This window comes from Melospiza melodia, chromosome 1 (genome assembly GCF_035770615.1).
Source record: "Melospiza melodia melodia isolate bMelMel2 chromosome 1, bMelMel2.pri, whole genome shotgun sequence".
In the NCBI taxonomy this organism is placed as follows: Eukaryota; Metazoa; Chordata; class Aves; order Passeriformes; family Passerellidae; genus Melospiza; species Melospiza melodia.
This window is the reverse complement of record NC_086194.1, coordinates 36070670-36092186: the sequence shown is the minus strand read 5'-3', so window position 1 is coordinate 36092186 and position 21517 is coordinate 36070670. Positions and strand designations below refer to the sequence as shown.

The following is a 21517-nucleotide window of genomic DNA, read 5'->3' as shown; positions in this document are numbered from 1 at the left end:
ATCGCCTAGGAAGCTGTCCTTAAGGACAGAGGTGCTGACCAGAGCTGGCAGTTCTTTAAAGCCACTTTTCCTACAGTGCAAGAGCTCTCTATCCTAGTGTGCAAGGCAGGCCAGAAACTAACATGGCTGAGCAAGGATCTGCTCCTCAAAGAGAGGAGTAAGAAAGAAATGCACAGACAGTGTAAGCGGGGACAGGTGACCTGAGGGAGGTACTGGGATATGGTTTGAATGTGTCAGGGTGGGGTCAGGAAAGCCAAGGCAAAGCTGGAACAGGACTTGGCAAGGGACACAAAGAATCACAAGAAGGGATTCATTCTATAAATACATAGGTCAGAAAAGATGCCCCCGCTCTGCACTGATAACCAAGAAAAGTGAACTGGTGGTGACTGATATGGAGAAGGCTGAGTTGTATTCCTCAGTCTTTGCTGGCAGTCAGGCTCTCTATTCTCTCAAGACCCTGATCCTCTGAGTGAGTGGGGAAGGGGAAGGGGAAGGAAGTCCCTTGCCCTATAAGGGAAGAGCAAGTGGGGGATCACTTGATGGAACTGAATAGAAGTGAGTGCTTCAGGGAGAATTTAAAGCAGCCTCCCAGTACCTAAAGGGGACTTACAAAAAGGAGCAGTAGTTTTAAACTCAAAGAGTGCAGGTCTAGATTAGTTATTGGGAAGAAATCCTTTACTCAGAGGGTGGTGAGGTATTGGCACAGGTTGCCCAGAGAAGCTGTAGATGCCCCATCCCTGGAAGGGGACGAGGCATCATCCCTGAGGCCTCATTCCTGCTCAAGGCCATGCTGGATGGGGCCCTGAGCAGCCTGATCTAGTGAATGGCATCCTTGCACACTGCAGGAGAGTTAGAATGAGAGGATCTTTAAGGTCCTTTCCAACCCAAACCATTCTCTGATTCTATGAAACACCAGAACAAATATGAATGGGAAACTGCACAGCACCTACCTGTGCTCTGCCTAAATGCTTTCAGTTAATTTTTTTCTCCTTAAAAGCCTGGCATTGTTAAATGAACAGGTAGATAAATGATACATTTTCATTCAAAACTGCTTACAAGGTTGTCCACAGCCTTGCAGAAAGAATATGATTACAAGAAAAGGTACTGGAGCCAGAGAATTCCTGGGAACTGCAGCAACATTAACATTATTAACGACATTAACTCCACCAACAACATTCCCCACAGCTGCAAGACTCCCAGTAAGCAAACATCCATTTGTTTGTAATACAAGGGATATACAGTTCCTTGACCACCCCTGATCTGCCATGGAGACTGCACTTAAAAAACAGGTGTGGCCATTCTGTAGTTATTGGATGGTGTGTAACCTGCAGATGGTTCAACTGTAGGTGCCTGCCAGGGCTACACCACACATCTGCCTGCAAGCCTGTCCTAGCTTACAGACTAAGGGGAATTCAAATTCCTGGAGGAACGTCTAGTCAGATGTCCACACCATGCTTCTAATGAAAAGGTAACTTGTAAATAGTGGCATGTTGAGATCTGACTTTCTCGGTTCAGTTGCTTCTGGATATGTCAGTTCAGGAAAAAAAACCATATCTTTTCTGTCACTAGACCACTCAGATATGTTCCCTTCCAGGAGAGACTATAAATTGCCACTTGCCTGTGACTAACACTGAATATCCTCATGAACCCTATGAGAAAAACCAGAAACTGAGAGTGAACCCTCTAGGACAGTCCTTTGAGCACACAATGCTGCAGGTTTCCACTTCAGATGCATCACAACCTCCATCAGTGACAAAACAAACCACAGCTTGTTGGGGAGTCATTTGGAGAAGAGATTATACTCCAGAAGATTAGATAACTTCAGCACAAAGCTGAGCTTAGGTACAAGTTTCTCTCTCTCCTTCTTGATCTGACAGCTCTTTCACTGGAAGGTTTAATAAAAAGATTATCCCCTGCATCTGACTGCATACAGACACCACCACTCCTATTCCTCTCCCTTCACCTATCTCTACACAAACCTCAGATACAAACCACTAGAGATGTTTTTACCTTGCTGATTAAGAAAGCCACTGTGTCATGCTTGTAGAAGTTCTCTTTAAAGGAGCCCAGCCAGGTCTCTGCTATCCGGATTTTGTTCCTCACAATGGCCTCTTCATAGGAGAAAGCGCGGGGGAAGTGATTTCGATAGACGTGCCCAACTCGGGAGCATGGGATAATTTCTACAGAGCCACCACAGAGCCAGGTCTGAAACACAGGTGAAAGCACAAATAGAGATTACCTTATTTAGATTACTTCTATCTGAAAGGGAGAAGCTCCTTTACTCTAGGCTCTGCTTCAGGAAATCCTGGAAACAGCAGGAGCATTATTATATGCTTCTTCATACATTGCTCCCCACAGACACAAAGAAGATTCTGGGCATTCAGACCTCTGATTTGACCCAGTATGGCTATTAATATGCTTTTATGTTTTTCTGTGCACAAACAGTGCAGAGTAGTGGAGAGATCTGGGTGCACAGCTTCCCTTGTCTGGGACAATAAAAACACTCTACCCCTTTGTGCCTGCAATTTTCATTGGTTTTCAATATCAGCTACTCTTCATATTCAGCAAAAATCAATGCAAAGGATTTAATATAAACAATTTGCTATTAAAACTACAGGCTGGCAAAGAAATAAAGCTACTCTCCCTTTGGTGCATGCTAACATGCCAGAATAGAAGAGACAGCTTTCAGAGGGTGCCAAAAGCAGTGACTCAGGCCTCAGGCAGATAGTGATAGCCAGCAAAACTTCCTTCTTCTGACATAATGCTCCTAACTCACAGCAGCTGCATGTTCTTGTATAGTCCTGACAGGCTGTGGAGCATGGGAATTGAATTCTTCAGGAGAGATTGTAGTCTCCATAACCCAACATGTTCTGCACTGTTTTTGCAAATATCTTCTTCCTTTTTCATTCAGGTTCCTTAAAATTGCAATAGTTACCACATCTTGATGTTTTAATTAAGGTCCTTACCCTAATGGATAGTTCCAGGTTTTCTGCTCCCCACATGGTCATGTCAGAATCATAAGCTCCAGTATTTTGGAAGTAATGTCGATCCATGGCCACCACTGCACCAGCTACTGCAGGACTCCTGTGTAGAAAACAGTTTGGGAGTGAACACCTTGTTTATGGATAAGGAATTACACAGAGGGTGAAAATTCCACCATTTCCATAGAGAGAGTATTACAAAATGATTCAATACTGTTCCATATAAACTTGAATGAACTGATTATCTAACCAAAATAAAGGACAACTGGAGTGTAATTCTAGGATTTGTTTGGGGAAGGGAGCTAAGAGCTAAGAGGTGAATTATCAAATAAGACTCAGAACAGTGGGGAACATTGCACACATGTACATTCAGAACAAGAGATAAACAGATCATGAGTAAGACATCTTTTTTAACTCTGTATGACATGTCTTTTGCTTTCCCTGCAAATCTCCACACCTTGTCTAGTCAGGCTGTTCTCCAGTTGTGTCGATGTGTGGAAAATATTTGTTACATTGAAAGTGTAACTGCAGTTTAGTTAGAATGATTACAAAAGGCCAAAAAACCAGCACAAACAAAAAACCTATCCCTTAAGAGTTATTAATTGAGCAAGTGCAAGTAACCACACCTTTCTCTTGTTAGCTGGAAAATGACCCAAGATGACCCAAACTGTGCAGTTTTGCTGCTGAGCTGAGCAAGGCACATTGTCTGATGGACTGTTACCTGATAGGGCTGATGGGAGACTGTCGTACCTTCTCTTCATGCTCTGGCACTGGTTCCCAATGAAAATCTAATTTCCAATCAAAAACACCTCGATGCAAGCCCACAGAGTGATAGTACTGAAAGGTCTTCCAGTCTATGACATCAATGACAGGGGAGACGACACTGTTTCTGAAAAAAACAATACCACTTATGTCCCAAACCAATGCATAAATGAAGTCCATTCCTCTCTCAGTAAACATTAGTTCTCGTCTTTGACACTGTCAAGCACAAGCACTCCTCTAAATGCTGAGTGCCCTTAGTTTCCCTGCTGACAGAAGCTTATGCTGGGATTCTCATGCTCGTTGCATGGGAATACTGAGCTTGCAGTGAGGAATCTAAAGATCAATAATTTACTGATACCCTGTACCTTGCATTGTCATTTAACACTATCTAGGATTTTGTTAGGAGTTAGCCATCAGAATTCTTACAAAGCTGTTTCACACAGAGGCCCCAGCCTCTGATACTACAGGCTCTGCATGGATGCAAAGTTTATAGAAGAAGATGGTTTTGGCCTCTCACCCTTTACCATCCTCTGATTTTCCTGTAAATACTGCACACACTTCATGAGTTTGTTACATCAGGCCAATAAAGAGTGCACTTATCCTTAGTTTGTTCTGCTGGTTGTTTTGAAAAAATATTTATTACTGAGTTCATAAGCCAGTGCCTGTTTGTATTTTATCACAATCTTAGAATGCTCTTGCAAATGCACTGTCCCAAGGTGGAACCTACTTTTAAGAGCAAGAACAGAACCATTGCACTCTAAGTGACAATCCTTGATTTATTTCTAACTTAAGTTAAATTTGGATTAGTCTGAGAAGAGGTACTAGACATTTCCCTATGGCAAAGAAATCACAGTATTTCACAGTGTACTTGCACATCCTCTTGGAATGAACTGGTAGTTCAGAACAGCCTTCAGTGTTCCTTGTTTTCAGGTCAATGACATTTGGAAATTTTCAGAGTATGAATGAAATGTTATTAGGGACTGCAGGGAAAAAGTGTTGAAGAATGACATTCTCCAGTTCTTCTCTGTTATGCTAAAAGGATAGTCTCTGGTCTCAGTGCAAAGACTGGTCTATAGACAGAAGTTCTTCTGGAGAAAAATCAGTAATATTTAAGAGGGATTAAGGTACACTGGAAAAAATTATTATTAGACTAGAAATATCTATGTAGGAAATTATTCCCTAGGAAAAAAATTCCTGTTAAAACAGAGAGAAAAACATGAAATGGTCAGTTTGGGGGCAAAATGTAGATGTTTTTATCTCCTCTTTTAAGATGTATATGTTGGTCAGAAATTACAAGGAGAGAAATTTGATTGAAACATAAGACTGTCAGGGAAGAAAGGAAATCTCAGAAGTCTCCTGTGCAGTGAGAGATTTGTATTTTTCCATGGCAGAGGCCAGAACCAGCTAAGGAAGATGGTAGCTCTGGGTTATGATAATGTAATCTTGAAATATCTTCTCTGCCTCTACAATCACTAGAATAATGCTTTTTCAGTATCAGAGTAGGGGGAAATGCCCAACTTTATTTCTTTACAGTTGACATTTCCTGTAGAGGATTTTAGAAGCCCACAGAGTAAGACTACTGCTTGCTAGTTGAGACTACAAAGATGAACCATGCAGAGGATTGCTTTAATATGATCCAGGTTTTTTTCCTAGTAAGAGTAGACTGTCCCATAATGAGCTTAAGCCAGGAAGATTTAAAATAAAAAAGTGATTTTATTTCTCTGCTCAGGTATAAAATCATCCTTTATAACATGCAATAATAAGCACTCTTAGAAACAAGCATCTGGTTTACAAATAGGTGAGAAAATTTTATGGTCACATGCAGCATTTGCAGGCATTTACATCAAGGCAGTGAGTTCCTGTCATCCTTCCTCAGGACTCAAGAAGAAATGGAAAGAAGTGATAGTAAAAATAAAAATAATAAAGCTGATATCCTTCCCTGATTCTCCTAATGATGTCCCTGTGATACAGTTTTGTACCCATGACAGGAGAAACCACCCAGGACTCAAGCCAGCAGGGCCCTTTCTACTGGAAGCTTTACCCACTAACAGCATGCAAAGCAAACTGCCTGCTTCTAAAAGTTCCTAAAGGTACTGTCCCACTGGACTCACACAAACAGGCATTTCTTTTCTTTGATATGCTGAGGGAAATCCATCTGACAAGTTAAATGGATTTTAAATGACTAAATGTCAAAAATGAAAAGTCACTGTAACAGTAATTTCTACAGCCTGCTGCATTCTCCAGTGTAGGAGAATCTCTGACAACTGCCTGGTTGGGAGTGCAGATGCAGCTGCACAGTTCCCACCTCAGTTTGCTGCTGCTTGCTAAAACCCACACATCTATTGCTACTGGTTTATCCATTCTCATTCAGACAGCACTGAGGAATGAATGACCCCAGGGTAGTTTATTTTATGATTTCAGATTCAAGAGGGAAATATCAGGAGGGTGTATTTGAGTAGAAGCCAGAGGCAATGTAGACTAAACTACTCAGAAGACCTTGACCATGCAGACTAGACCACATGACCTGATCCTGGATAGTTCAGATACAGACAGACACACACAGATATATTCTGGATCAGATGATCCAAACATTTCAGACTATTCTACATTTTCATATCATTGTAGCTATTTAAAACTTGTCTTTTTATTTTTTTTTAATCCACCTTAAATGTGTTTCCACTATAAAGCTCCAAGCTCCGGTGGTACTTCTGGCATGAGTGCAATTGCTCACAAGAGTAGGCACCACAGTAGTAGTTCTAGTTATTGGGCATTGATTCTTCAAGACTTCAATTCAAGAAATATACCAGTAAGGTCATAATGGATTCTGATAGTTTGGAGACCAAGCAATTATCCAAACTATCTGCAAATTATGACATGGAAAATTACAGTGTTTAAATTGAAAATAACTCACAGGAATAGGCCATGTTCTATCCTGGCTAAAATCAACCATAAACCAGAACAAAATAAAATCTGATCTCCTTTCCCACAAAATGATACAGTAAAAACTGGTAACTGTGTTTTAGAGCTACTACTTGTGTAGCTTTTTCAGAATGCCAAGATTAACAATTTTCAAGAGTATGTTTGTAAGAGCAATGCTAGACCTTCAACTGGTGTGTCATATAGTCATGATGTAGCTTTGCTGAAACCAACAGAAACACACCTTCTTAAAACTAAATATTGGAAGTCTTTCTGATCTGAAATAGAAGAATCTAATAACTTTATCTTGTGTGAAAATTGGTCAACATTCAATTTTAATCCTAATGAAGCAGCGCTTTACCCATTTTTTGTTGGTATGATTTTTAAAAAATAGCTGTTTTCTGCATATTCAAAGATGGTTTGACATTTGTGTATTCTAAATGCAAATTTGCAGTAGATGGTAATTGGAAGATGTTCTTAGCTATTCTTGTTTTTAACTGGGTAACTGGCAGACAGCAGCTTCTCAGCACTTTGAAATGAAACACAAACTACCGCTAATTTTACTCTGTGGAATCTGAGGGAAGGGAAAAACAGGAAATTCAAATGCAACTAGCAGCAAGGCTTTGAACTGTTTGACTAATCTGTGAATATTTCAAATGCTTGGAACTCACACAAATTATAAAAGGTCACAATTCCATGAAAAAGAGCAACCCAAACAAGAACAATTTCCTGGTTTGGGATTTCTTTACCAAATACAATTGCAAATGAAATGCCTTCCCATGACCCTTTACAGTCATCATGGACATTATGTTCTTTTCTAATTTTAAACTAAGTAACACGGGGAGAGGAAGATTTAATTAATGTATCAGTTTTGAAGTATTGGATACACTTTTTTTGAAAGTGCTTTTGTATTGATTTATGCTTTGTTTTGCTGGGAAGGGAATAGATTTTAATCTGTTTAAATCCTCCTTTGTATAAGGAGAAAGAGAAACCCTAAAAACCAAACATAAAAATGATGTATAATTCTCAACCTATTTCAGGGTGTATCACAGCTTGCAAAATTAGATAGCTAAGAAATCCAGGCAGTCCCAGTTCTCTGTTTCTGTGCCCAGTCAAAACTACAGTGAGTAACTGAGGACCCAAGCTGGTTCCACAAAATGCTGCATTTCCACTGAGAGCACCTTGCTGGCTAACTGAAGTTTTGGAAATACAGAGCACTTGAAATTAGATAGGGTTAATAAGAAGATAAAATGCAGTGATAAGGATCATTATAAAGGATTACTTAAATACTGCCTTCCAGACCAACTCCAGACTAACTTAGGGCATAGGAGTCTACTCGAATAGGTGGAGTATTCATATGCTAAGCACTGAGCAAATCTCTGCAAAGCAGAGTGCTAAGGGAATGTTTTATTAAAAATAATTTTTGAACCTGCCTTTTTTTGCTAAAATATTAAAACTTGTATGTAGAGTAACAAAATCTGTAGAGGTAACTAACACCTTTTAACACTGGACAGTCAGGGCACTGAGCCATGAATTTTGCCTAAATCTTTATTGCTCCTGTGTTTGGCAGTAATATTTGCCTTTGTAGACTCATGCCTTTATTTTCTTTACCTCAGCTTCTTTAAAATAGGTCACCTTCTGATCCTGATCAACTGTGAAAGATTGTAAAGAGATAGCTTATCTTTCCATAACCTACCATGTAAATGCAGAACATTTACTGAATTTGAAATGACTGTTATTGACAAATGGGGGATGTAAAAGAATCAAGCAAACACAGAAATCCCAGGAAGAAGGCTGTTACATGTGAAGTGTATGGAAGGCTTTCAAAACTGGGAAAGCAGCCTGGAATTGCATGCTCAGATGCTGGGTTTGTGTGGGCTCAGAATGGATAACATCCTGCTTCTCCAAGCCTGTGAGAAGCTAGAAAACAGATGGCTCATGTATTTGGTAGCTCAAAAAGTTGGGATATGGGCCACTGAAAAGTGGGGAATCAGACTAAAAGAGATGAAGAAGCTGTTCAGCTTCCATGCAAAATATTTCCCTTCTCTCTTGTGTATTACCATAAAATCAGAACCACACTGAAAATTTCTGGACAGCAGAACTCTTTCTATTCCTGTATCTACAAGCAGAGGCTTCCATTTGCTCCTGATGGGAACACACAGATGATGAAACACCTTTCCACTGCTATGCTAATTTCTTATTCTGTTTATCAGCATTTTCATTAAAGATAAGTGACCTACAATCACCGCGCTAAGTAGAGGCACTTTGAATTTTAGAAACCAAATAAGCTCTTTCAAATAATGTAACAGATTTCTGTTTCCTAATCTAATATTTGAGCTGTGGTATAGGCAGCACAGAGAGAAACAGCCCTTGCAATAAGGAGCAAGGGGAGGTCCCAAGGCCCAGCCACCCCTTTGCAAACCACCCCTCTCTCCATAGCTATGGTGCCCAAGCCTCTTTTACAGGTGGAATTCCTTGTCAAGGATATCATCAAGGTTCATTTTGCTTTCATGAAGTATTTTAAGGAAATATGTCTTGGATATTTTTTTATCATCCTGTTTCAGCACGGTGACCACTGGTTTTAGATCAAAGGAACAACATTTTTAAGGCTTGATGGCACAGCTCATTATATGCCCCTCTGCCTTTCCCTGCCTTTGGACAGAATACAAAATAGCAGCTCTGCAGTCTCCTGGAGAGGCAAACCCTTCCGAAGATGACTGTAATAATGGCACAGCTGCATTGTTATGCACCATGCTACTCACCTGGAATTAGCCTGCAACACAAACAGTTGTCAAATGAAATGATCTGTGGGGCATCTCATGTGGTTCTCTAATATTGTCCAGGTACCTACAGTATTCATCCTTGAATAATCAAAATGTCAAGGAATGCTTTAGAAACCACTGAACCATTCTCTAGGCAATATACTAAGCTGATGCACAGCTTCTCAGTCAATTTATTAGCCATGGTTCACAGAACTAGTCCCAGTCAAGGTGTTTAAAAGATTTTGGAATTACTTAATTTTTTTTTTCAGAAAAATAAATTAGATGGGGTTAGTGAATAAAGCCATCAGGCAGGGAAATGAAATGTCATTACCTAGAACAAGTCAAATATCTGCCAAGTATTTCTGTATAAATATTTTTATACCTGTAAAACTGGGATAATTTTTTTTTATATTTATCCTACAATCTACTAAAACTGAGTATCTCTCTTGTTGTGAGTGTGTTCAACTCACAGTGACATCTCAGTCTGGGCAAGGATCTCTCAGCATCACTCTAAGGCAGATCACAATAATATTGACATACTTGGATCAGGAGTTTAAAAAATTAGGCTTAATCACTATTTTTAAAGTTAAAACCACTCTATAGCTCCCTTAAGCTTCTGCAAAGGTTTGAGCTTTGAAAGGCTGCATTGGTCCTTGCCAGCAAACAACTCACTCCAGGTGATTGTTTTGCCATGCTGTCCCTCCAGCAAAAGTGCATGAGTTACAGTTTGATCGGTACATTAGGAAGAGGAAAGATGGATATTTCACCAGTCACTCTCAACTTCCCGTGCTTTCCTCACTTGGGCAGTCTCAGGCAGTGCACATGATTCAATTTAACAGCTCCTCAAGTGCTAAATTAAGCCAAGTTGACTATGATAGTGCCTTACATTTCCACGGTGATCTCCATGCAAGCATTACAAGCAATTTATGAAAAGTCATGAATTAACTTCCTTATCAGGTCAGTGTAATTGTCACCATTCTTCAGCTGGAGAAAGAGGGACAGTAAGGGAAGGTGACTGCCAGGTGCATTAGACCTTATCCTCCCTCCTCAATGGAGGATGTCACAGGCTCTCCTCACTAGCAGTGACAAAGCTTCCAGGGTCAGACACAGAGACTGATACAGCACACAAAAAGGGATGGCATAACCCATACTATTATCCAATCCGTTTTCCATCTTTGCTTCATTAATCCAATTAGATCTTAGTTAATTCACTGTTAAATTCTGCTCTCCTGGGGTAATGAATGAGCATATGGGCTCTATAATGAAGAGAATTCCCTTCTCACCCCCTGGTGACAGTGCTACAGAATCTCTGAACAATAGCAGACTTGGCTTTGCATTCCCTCAGGAAGAATAATTTTTGACAGTGAATTTTTGACATTGTGGGGGTGTAGGGTCCTAACTTCTCTCTCTTGCTGTTGTAATTCTCCCTTCACTATAGCTCTTCTCTGAGACTTTTTGTAACTCTTTTAAATTCAGCAATTTCAACACCCTTGAATAAGGACTGGCCAATTGATACACACAGTAGTTTTCCTTGAACATCAAAAATAGACTATACTTCAAGGCAGAAGAATCATGAAGTATATTCATAGTAAACCATCTAATTTGTCAGCAAACAAAAAATAATCTGCTTTTCCAAGGAGGACCTTTTTGAAAAGAATATTCCTAACATTCTAAGGCAGCATTACTCTTGCTTTCAGTATTCGTAATGTTTTTATTCAAATGATGTAATAATTTCTAGAAGCTCACATTAATTCTCTTGTAAGCAAACATAATAAGCCATAAAAGCACCTTCTTCCAGTGCCTGGGAACAGCCTTTGAAGGTGTTTAGCATGACTATTTAACAGTCTAGTAAGAGTTTAAAGATCTTTTTTTTTTTTTTTTTTTACCCTCTCTAGCAATTATTTTTTTCCCAAGTGACAAGTTAATGTACAATTTTTTCTTTCAAAAAGTCCCTTTAATAAAAGATTTACTGACATGTAAGCCTAGAAACATTTGCAGTGGTTTTAATGTCTTCAAAGGACTGCATAGATGAGATTAGCTGTACATTAGAAAACAGGCCCAAGAACCACCCTAAACATCAAATACTCAGAAATATTAATCTCTACCTTACTCTGTTACTTTGGGGTCAGTGAAAGTACCTGTGATTAGCTAAACCTGCCTAGATTGCCCTGGAAGTCTGGGCTTTTTCTGTAGAAGAGAAATGGCAGCCAAAATGTGACATGGTACACAGCCAAACTGGCTCAGGAGGACAAAGCATTTTATTCTTACCTCCATTACTGAGACAGCTAAAAAGTAAAAACAATGGAGTCCTGCAGTAATTTTCTCTGGTGGATGTCTGCTGATTTACAAACAGGTTGAGACTGAAATATTTTTAATTCAGACCAACAGGAAGCCTTCTAAAGCTTCTAAGCTCTAACAGGATACAAATTCTGAAATTTTCACAGGGTGTAAAAGTGAGGGTAATCAGCCATGAGATTCTGCTACCCGTCCTGCTTCCTGCTTCATATCAGAGTGATGCATATGCTGATAAGGTAGAAAATAAAAGGGATGTGACCAAAAGCAAGACGGTAACCAAGGGAGGATTACAAAAACTACCCAACACTTTCCAAGCAGGTCCCTTTCAGCAGAAATCAGCACACCCAGGGATATTTACCGGCTGCTGGAGAGCCTGGCCAGCAGGGGCTCCAGCCAGCCCTTCTGGCACTCGCAGTGGGAATCCATGAAGATGAGCACGTCCCCGGCAGCGCGCGCGGCTCCCAGCATCCGACCGCGGATGACTCCAAGCCTCTTGTTGCTCCGGATGAGCTTCACACCGTCCAGCTTAGAGATGTATTCACTCAGAGCTGACTTCAGGGGCCCTGGCAGAAACACAACAGCCACTGAAATGTTTTAGCTTTGATTCAAGCTGTTAGAGAAAAGAAACAGGTAGTAGGAGATGCTACCTCTTGCTGGGAAAATGTTTCAGGGGCATTTGTTTTAAATGGCCAAGTAGGCCACATTTCAAATATTTCTGCAGCAGCATAATGTCAAAGGGAAGTAGAGACTAATGGAAACTGAGATTCACAAGTTATGAGGCTATTCCTGTGGGAATCTTAATAGCCTCCTTTCCCGTTTTCAGCAAAAGGTGGATGCTCTCATCATCTCATAAAATACACAGATGAGAGTGAGATACTACAGGTGTTTGGCTTCCCCAAGCACTTTGGATTACTTCAGCAATGTGGACTTTTCCACTCTATGCTTCAGCCAAAATCCAAGTCTGGAAATTGTGACAGCAGACCTGGTCCAGTGGGAATCCTAAGATTTACATGCTGTGATCTTATTTTAAAGTAAGAAAGTTCAGAGTGGTTGTAAAGAACGTGGGGGAAAAACAGAAACATATCTAAAAGTTGAAAGGTTAGGCTGAATTCTAGGGATGGATAGTGAAACCTGGTAGCCAGCTCTGGGCTGTGCTTAGCTCGCTTCCTAGGAGTCATCTTTGCCTTCTCCTCTCCTCACACATTTCTTGGAGGAGGAGAGTTTCTTCCCTGAAGTTTTGGAAAAAAGAACTCACATAGAGAGAAATGGGAGCTACCTTGCTGGCTGAGATCGTCGACTAGGATGATATCCTTGAGGAAGGCCTTTGGGGCTGTATCCATAATGCTGTGCACAGTTCTCAGCAGAGTAGACCAGGCTTCATCATGGAAACAGATGATGACACTAGCAGTAGGCAGACTGGAGTCGTATTTTTGCTGTAGGCACCTGCATGAGTGAAATGAGGAAGACACTGGAACCACTGGAACAAATGGCTAATTATTTTTCTCAGAGCAAAGTTGCAAGCAGCACCTAAACCTTCAGGGGTGGAGAGCAGTTTAGGATCTCAACTCACTTCTAAAAAAAGAAAGCATTAAGGTATATCCAAAACTGGAATATGAAGGGAAAATATGGGAATAGCAGTATCAAATTATAATACAAAAAGAGGAAAGTGTTCCTGTGTTCTGGGATAGTTTTTTTTTCCTGCTGTCTGCCTCAAAAACCAGAGCTCAAACAGAAACAGTCCAGAATGTAAAGAAAAAGTGAAGATAATTAGAGCAGAGTGAGGGATAAAGCAGGCCAGCTTCCACTAATTTCCACATTTTCCCAAGTAAGAAAGAAAAGAGCAAGCAACTGCAGTACCATTAAGACTAACAAATGAAATAACTCATCTGCACAACAGATCAGTATACCTGTGGATTACCTGTACAAGATCCTAGTGAATGAAGCCATCTCAGTCCTTTATGGCAATGACATGGATCCTTACATGGGCCATGATTACAAATATATAGATACATTTAAGAAAGAAAATGTATTTTCATTATAAGGTTTGTACAGGTTGCTTTTCCAATGAAAATGAATCACTGCTGAATGAGACTCCCAGCTGGGAGCCAGTGTGCAATCAAACCAGCAGAGCAGTCTGGAAGCAGGTGGCATGGTGCAAAGTGGACAATCCACTTTTGGGGGTTTGTTCCCTCATTGTTTTTCATTGTCTTGGGCTTGGGGAACACTGCCTACAGGGAGAGTCTGCCATCCTGTCTTTGTTTCAGGAGGCCATGTGGCACTGGGTAAGGAGAGGGCCCACCATCTTGTCTTGGTCTCAGGAATAACTGCAGTGCACTGCCAAGCCACAGGAACATCCCCCTGCCATCTGTCTTTGTCTCTGGAATAACCACTGTCATTGCCAAGACACAGGAACATCCCCCCACCATCTTGTCTTTGTCTCAGTGGCCAGGCAGAGCTAAGTCAAGGTGGTGAATGCCTTCTGTGTGTAAAGCACCTTCTCTTTTTGTTTCCTTTTGTTATTAGCACTGCTGCTGTCACTGTGTGTTTCTTTACTCCATTGCTGCTGGCTTTCAGTAAATTGTTATCTCAACCCACAGTTAATCCTTTGTCCCTCCCTCACCAGAGGGGAACAGGGGAAGTTTAATTCCCAGCTGGTGTTAAACCACCACAATAACTCAAACATTTAAAGATGACAAACACTTCCCATTCATCCTCACAGAAACTGTATATGAAAACCATCTATTCTGGTGTGAGGGTGCACATTTACCAGAAAATGCCCATTGTAGATATGCAAAGACTATGTCTATCGTTTGCTGACATTAGAAAGCACATTTTAAAAATCTTTTTATTTTCCAAATAACAGTCACTCAGTGTCCTAACTCATTTAATCTCCAGCAGCAAGAATTTCTTCAAGGAATTACACAATTGGCTGAATGTAGCCCATTGTTATTTCAGCATTTTTGTATTGCCAAGCAAATAATTATACAGATTTTACAGTGGTTGTTAAACAATTGGCTACTCAGCAGAAATTCATGTAAGGGATATAATTTTAGTATTTCTGTTTATTAGTGTTTTACTTAGTGCTTCCGTTCATGGACTGAGGTTCTATGCTGCTAGACACTGTCCAGACACAAAGCTGCTAATCACTTAAGAGATTCCATAGTCTGAATGATTTAATACACATAAATGATAACTATAGATGCACTTTTATAGTATATTATAGAATAATATGTATATTGTAGAATAATATGTATTCTATAGAATACATATTTGAAATGGGGACAATCTTAATAATTTATTGTATTTTTCAATAGTTCACTTTTTTTTTGCATAGAAAGGAAAAATTTCTTGATTATTTTTACACTGTGATTAATCTATATTGTCCTTGGTTTACTAATTTTGTGCAATCAACAATACTGTTACCTCATAATTTCATATTAGGTGATTGTTTCCATTTTCAGCAGGATCAAGGAAAGAATATTCTCATGACTTGGAAGTGAGTATTTTCAAGCAACAGACTAGAGAAATAATTAAGAAAAGTGAATATCTAATGCAGTCCTTTTAGTACCAGGCAGATTCTAACCAGAAACATTCTATAGCTATTAGCAGCTAGTTGCTAGTTCTGTGGTTATAGCAAGAAAATAAAGCTGTTGTGAATCTTAATGGGAAAAGAATTGAAAATAACAGTACTTGAACACATAACCTTGGTGGCGAGTGCTTAGTTGCCATGGAGATTGGCAAAGACTTGCAATATAGATATCTAATCTTCACAAAAATGCATAAGGGTACTGGTACACAAAAATACCTTCCCTGTAATTTGGAGCAGTTTCATAGCCTGTCTATCATAAATTGGCATTTCGAAAAGTCAGGGCTGTGACTGATATGAGACATAGTGATTTAATCTAATTTGTGAAAAACAAGGAATTGTCACATGCAGCAATGAACTGAGAGCAATTCTGACAAGGCAAAGGCAGGGCTGACAGGGACTCCCACTCACCTTCAGGAAAATATTTAATTGAGATTCAGCTCCAAACAGCACTCCAGAGGAAGCTATACTTTGGTAATGAAACTTGAAACTTTTGTAGATACCTTGTGAGTTTCTTTTGCCATTTGGCACTCAAACCCAAGAGAGGAAAACAGACCTTTCTTTTGGGCAGAACCCCCAGGATAAAAGTCACAATGGCAGGCTTGATTCAGGCGTCCCAGGAGAGTGTCAGCCCCAGCTGGAGCAGCTGATGGCAGCAAAAAGCACTTTGAGGGATGAAGGTACCTCAGAGCATGGGCTGCTTCTTATGTGAAGTATTTGCCATCCCATTTCAAGTGACCTGAGGGAGACTGGGTCCATGGAGGTAACTCACTGAAACATCTCTAACTGGTTGGCTTCCCTCTAATTAAATAATAATAGGCATTGTGGTGAACAACATGATGTAAACCAAATAGAGACACAGACAATCTGATTCTGGTTTGCTCTCTTTTTATACTGCTGTAAAACTGGATGACACAGTTGTGAGCCAGGCCCCCAGAGCAAACTACGCCTAAAAATCATCATTGTGGTTTGTGTGTTGTGCCATAAAGGACAGGTCTGGCTTAGACACATTCTGGTCTAGGTTTATGATCTGGATTTAAATCAGCCTCAGATGCTGACATTGGGGTTTCTGGACTCTGTAAGCTGTGGTGTTGAGAACTCTTTAGGCTGTAACTAGTGTTTTGTGAGACAGCAAAATCCATCCAGGAGCTCTGAGACCATGGCTTAAATGTTACCAAGATCAGAATTAACTAAAGCTGTATCTTGTTGGATGGCCCTTCAGCTGCCAATGTAAAATTGTTTTTTGGCTTTCCACCAAAAACAGTAAACCAGGGTTGTCATTCGTCCTTTGAACATTACATAGATTGAAGAGTTAGCAGTGAAGCATGCCAAAAAATAACTGAAATAATATCAGCATGTCATTATTTAATGGAGTTAACCAAATTAACACTGAATCTAGTCAATAAGTACAGAAAACACTCTTTCATTTCTCTTTCTTTGAGACTGTACCCTTAAATTAGAGCTGCCAGCTGTCTTTGAACATGTGAAAATGAGCACTAGAAAAAAATGTATTCTGGGTCTGATATTAAATGTTTTCCAGTATGTCTTTCCACTGTGTCCTGGGAGAAAACAACAATTGTTTTTGTTACAGGAGACAAGACACCACTCACATTCCTTGTGCTCCCTCTAGGAAGGGAAGCATATCACAGAATCAATTAGGTTGGAAAAGACCTCTGAGATCATCAAGTCCAGTCTTTGGACTCAATCATCACCTTCTCAAAGAGGCCACAGCACTATGTGCCATGTCCAGTCTTTCCTTAAACACTTCCAGTTTCAGTGACTCCACACCTCCCTGGACATTTAATTCCAATGTTTAATTGCCCTTTGAAGAAATTCCCCCTAATGTCCAACCTGAACTTTCCCTGGGGCAGCTTGATAGTAGATACACCTCAGATCCTTTTTAAGAAGTGTGATGAGCTGGGCTGCTGGGACAACTGGCTCTCGAGTCTCCAGACTTCAAATGTAACACCTGGGGCTTCAAATGCAACATTTTTTCGCGGTGGCCTTACAGCCTGGCGGCTGTGGTGTTGGCAGAGCTTGTCTGACACAACAATCTCCACTTTCCTTCCTCCCAGCAGTTTCCTTTCAATACTTGCCACAGAATCACAGGATATTCTGAGTTGGAAGGACCCACAAAGATCATTGAGTCCAACTCCTGGCCCTGCCCAGGACACCCTAAGGGTCACACCATTTGCCTGAGAGCATTGTCCAAATTCTCCTTGAACTGTCAGGCTTAGCACCGTGACCACTTCCCTGGGCAGCTGTTCCAGTGTCCAACCACTCTCTGGGTGAAGAATCATTTTCAGCCTAATATTTAGCCTAAGCCTCCCCTGACACAACTTCAGGTCATTCCCTCGGGTCCTGGCACTGGTCATCACAGAGAAGAGATCAGTGCCTGCCCCTCCTCCTGCCCTTGTGAGGAACATGTGGGCAGCAATGAGGTCTCCCCTCAGTCTCCTCTTCTCCAGGCTGAGCAAACCAAGAGACCTCGGCCGCTCTTCACACGGCTTCTCCTCCAGACCCACTGCCACCTTTGTTATCCTCCTCTACAGCTTTATCTTTCTTATACTGTTGGTGCTCAAAAGTGCACACGATATTTGTTTAAAGTGAGGCCACACCAGTGCAGAGTCGGCTCCACTTTTGTGAGTAACCATCGGGTCACTTTTGTTCTGGAAGAGCCGAAAGCCCCAACTCTTCACCCATTCATCACTTTGTAAGCCCAGTGACCCCATAGCTCCGGCAAGTGGGCTGAGACGGGGCCTGGCCGAGGAGGAAAGCCGTCTCCCTCGCCCTCTGCAGCCCAGCAGCCGGACAGACAGACGGACGGACAGACTGACGGACGGACAAGGGCGGGCCCGGGGCGCTCCCTGCCCTGCCGCCCCCGGCACCTGCCGTGACGCGGCGCCGGTAGGGGGCGCTGCCGCCCGCGCGGCCTCAGGGCGCGGCGGAGCCGGAGCGGGGCCGGGCCGGGCCGGGCCGAGCCGGGGGTGCGGGGCCGCCGCGGCAGCGCTCACACCGCCCCCACAGGCTCTTCGCTCCGCGCCTCCGCTCCGCTCACCCAGCGGGCCCAGCTGCCCCTCCCGCACCGTGCCCCCCTCCACCTTTGCCGCCCGCCGGCTCTGAGGGCTTGAACCACCTCCCGAAGGAGGCTGGGAGCGTCCCTGGTCTGAGGAGCGGAGCGCCCGACCCGGAGCGGGAGTTCATAGGAAAGACGCGAGCTCTAGAGGAGGAGAGGTGCGGGGTTTGCAGGAGTGGAGGTGCGGGGGGACGCGGCGGCGGGGAAGGAGGCAGGTTTTCCCCCAGAAGTGAAATAGGGTGTTTTACTTACAACGGGTGTCGTACCTCAGGCAGGTCCCGGCGCAGCGCGATCCGCTCGCTGAGCACCTCGTTAAAGCCGTGCGTTTCCAGGCCGAGCGGCCGCTCCCCCGCCGCAGCCCCTTGCCCGTCCTGCAGGGGCAGGGACAGCGGCTGGGACTCGGGGCCCCCCTCTGCCTTCCCCTCCGACCGCCTGCCCTGCTGCTTCACCACGCGATAGCCCTTCCTGGCCCGGCTGTGGTTCCTTTTGCCGGTGGGCGACACGACGGCCATGATCAACTCATCCTCCCGCAGGGAGATGAAAGGCGATAGACCATCCAGAGGGTAATACTGCTGGCTCTCCTCCTGGGTTTCCAGCATCTCTTGGGTCTCCACAAAGTCCAGCTGATACCCTTCCCGGGGGTTGAACTCCACAGGCTGGAAAGTCCCTTCCTTGCTCTGGTTGCTGGGTGGTGGATTCAGCGTTGTAACCATCAGTAGTAAAAACCCCAGCATCAGAAACAACAAGAGAAACTGCAGCTTACGTGATCCATATCTGCACTTCTTCCTCAAGAACATACTGTTGGTGACAAAATTATACAGATGGTCATGTTAAATATCACTTGAATCTTCCTCAGATTTCAGTCGTCGGGTTGCACAAAAGCCCTGGTTTTCACTATCTGCCAAGAGGATTTTTTTGTTCCCTTCACATTTCACTGAAGCCATTTCATTCTCTCCTCTCTATTTACAGAAAAAAAATTATAACATTCCTATTAATATTGTACTTACTGTAGTAAAATGTAGCATGGATCCAGTGAGATAAAGTAGATCCTTTATTATGCGGAGTCCCGGCTTAGTTAGGAAAGTGCATGCTTTGCTGATTGAAAGAGTAGCTAAAGCTTTGATTTTTTTTTTCCCCTTTTAAAATTCTAAGTTGAAAGAAATCCCATTTCTAATAGTTTCTTTCACGGGTAGATGCTGCTTCTTCAAAGTTTCCAATTGCTGCCTGGATTGAAGCACTGTATCTCAGAAAGCAGATCTGACAGCTCTCCCCCGTTCAGAGGCTTCAAGTTAACTGTGATCAACAGATGAGAAGTAGTCGGTCCCTGACTTTGTTTCACACATAACTACGGCACTCAGTCAGGAAGCACTTTGCCAGACATAATACAGAGCAATGTGTGCGTCTTTCTCTCGGTCCTAATGCCCTCACTGTGCTTGTCCTATCAAATCAAAACTTTGCAAAAGCTGTAAGAGGTGACATACAAGAAGCAGAATGTTGTATTAGAAAAGAAATCAAGGCACACCACAGACTGCTATATGTTGGAATAGCTGTAATAAGCTGAGAATGCACAGAGCAAGAATCAAGAATTTTATAAAGTGCATAAAAGATGGAGAGCACATGTTTTATTTAAGGTTAGATTTATTCATATGATAATGTGTTAGCTGGACTATATTTCATATCAAATAAATATTTACAGCTGCAGGGATTTTAACATTGACATAAAGGTGCCAAATTATCACCTGGCAAGCTGAAGTTGTCTCCTCATCCATAAATTTGGTATTGCAGGGCAAGCAGCACTTCAAGTTTTCGTTAGTCCAGGAATAACATATATAAAAGCCTTGGCTGGAACAACAACCACTGACACTGAGAGAAAACAACAACTTCTGTGATTAAAAGGAGAGCTCAGTCTCTGAGGTCTGTTTGCTCATACTGCTGGCATGGGTGCTACTGGGCATGGACAGTGGCATTTTTTGCTGCAAATTGAGTGCTTGTCCAATGGGAGCAGGGGTGAGACAATCCACGTGCTTCAGCCTCACATGCTTCTTGGTCTGGCAGGCAGAGACCAGGGATGCATGCAACTCAGGTGTTGCCACCCCTTTTGATGCTGGGGGCATGGGATGTGGTATTTTTCATATCATGCAATATTTGATGAGCAGAAAGCTCCTGCTCCAGGAGGCATGTGATTACTGGAGAACTTCCCCATTCACAGATTTTAAAAAAGCCCTGCATTTCTAGACATTATAGCTAAAAGAATAGCCTGAAGACAGGCATGCAGTATACTCTAAAGAAAGCCAAGGATATATTATTTTTTACCTTCTTTGCTATTCCCTCTAAGATGTCCTGTAAGTTCAAACTATGGTTCCTGGCATACAGTTTCCAAAAAATTAAACATGAGAGGACACCTACTTTCTAATTAAAATGCATCACAACTTTCAAATGCAAGGATGGTGTAGAGCACCATAAGATTGCTGGAGGCACGTAGTGTCTCACTTCTGTGTGCACTTCTCTAAGCAGCTTATACAGAATGCCTTGAGGGAGTGTGACTGGTCTGCTGTGTCTTGGCACCTTCCCTGCATCAGCTGTTCTTTGAAATATACAGAACTGCTTTAATTATATCTTGGAAAGAAGGAAGATTGAGCCAGTATTTTGATACTTCACCATTGTATGTATCTCCCTTTTTTAGCTTAAATTCACACAAAAGTTACATCCCAACCTCACCTTCAGCCCTGAGAATATTACTTTTTATCCTGCTTTTCATAGGGAAAAAGAAGTATTGATGGTTTCAATTCAATAGGGAAGCAGCACACATTTGCATTAAAAAATCAGAGCTAGAAAGCACTCATTTAAATAACAATGTTTCAGCCATAGAAAGACAAAATGAAATGGAAATGAAGAGACCTGTCCGAGATGTTCTCCAAAAAGATGGCCCAGTGACGTCAAAAGGTTCAGTTCCACAAAGTCCCATTATCAGGCATATGGAATAAAATTAAATTAAATTAAAAGGAGAAATTTAAGAGAGGGTGGTGGAAAAAATGGGAGAAAGCCCTACTTTTTTAACTTTTCTGGGCTACCTCAGTATTTTGATTCAATTTAATTAATATTTTTTCCCTGGCTAAAATATTTTAACAAGATTCTGTAA

At 41.9% G+C, this 21517-nt stretch overlaps 1 protein-coding gene across 3 annotated transcripts in view; it reads right to left on the bottom strand.

Annotated features, from left to right (window-relative positions):
- Nucleotides 1–20315, bottom strand: part of GALNT15 (polypeptide N-acetylgalactosaminyltransferase 15) — a 29963-nt gene extending 9648 nt beyond the window's left edge. The window contains exons 1-7 of one of the 3 annotated variants that reach the window (XM_063153985.1): nt 20118–20315; nt 18631–19337; nt 12993–13159; nt 12075–12279; nt 3703–3870; nt 2967–3084; nt 2011–2205 (exon numbers count right to left, since the gene is read on the bottom strand). In XM_063153985.1, coding sequence (XP_063010055.1) covers nt 2011–2205; nt 2967–3084; nt 3703–3870; nt 12075–12279; nt 12993–13159; nt 18631–19175 — 1398 coding nt within the window. In that variant the 5' untranslated portion in view covers nt 19176–19337; nt 20118–20315. Of the gene's footprint in view, nt 1–2010; nt 2206–2966; nt 3085–3702; nt 3871–12074; nt 12280–12992; nt 13160–18630; nt 19338–19385; nt 19774–20117 lie in introns of those variants that run through there. The other 2 variants (XM_063153980.1, XM_063153992.1) reach the window with 2 other exon arrangements.
- Nucleotides 20316–21517: the final 1202 nt, after the last annotated feature.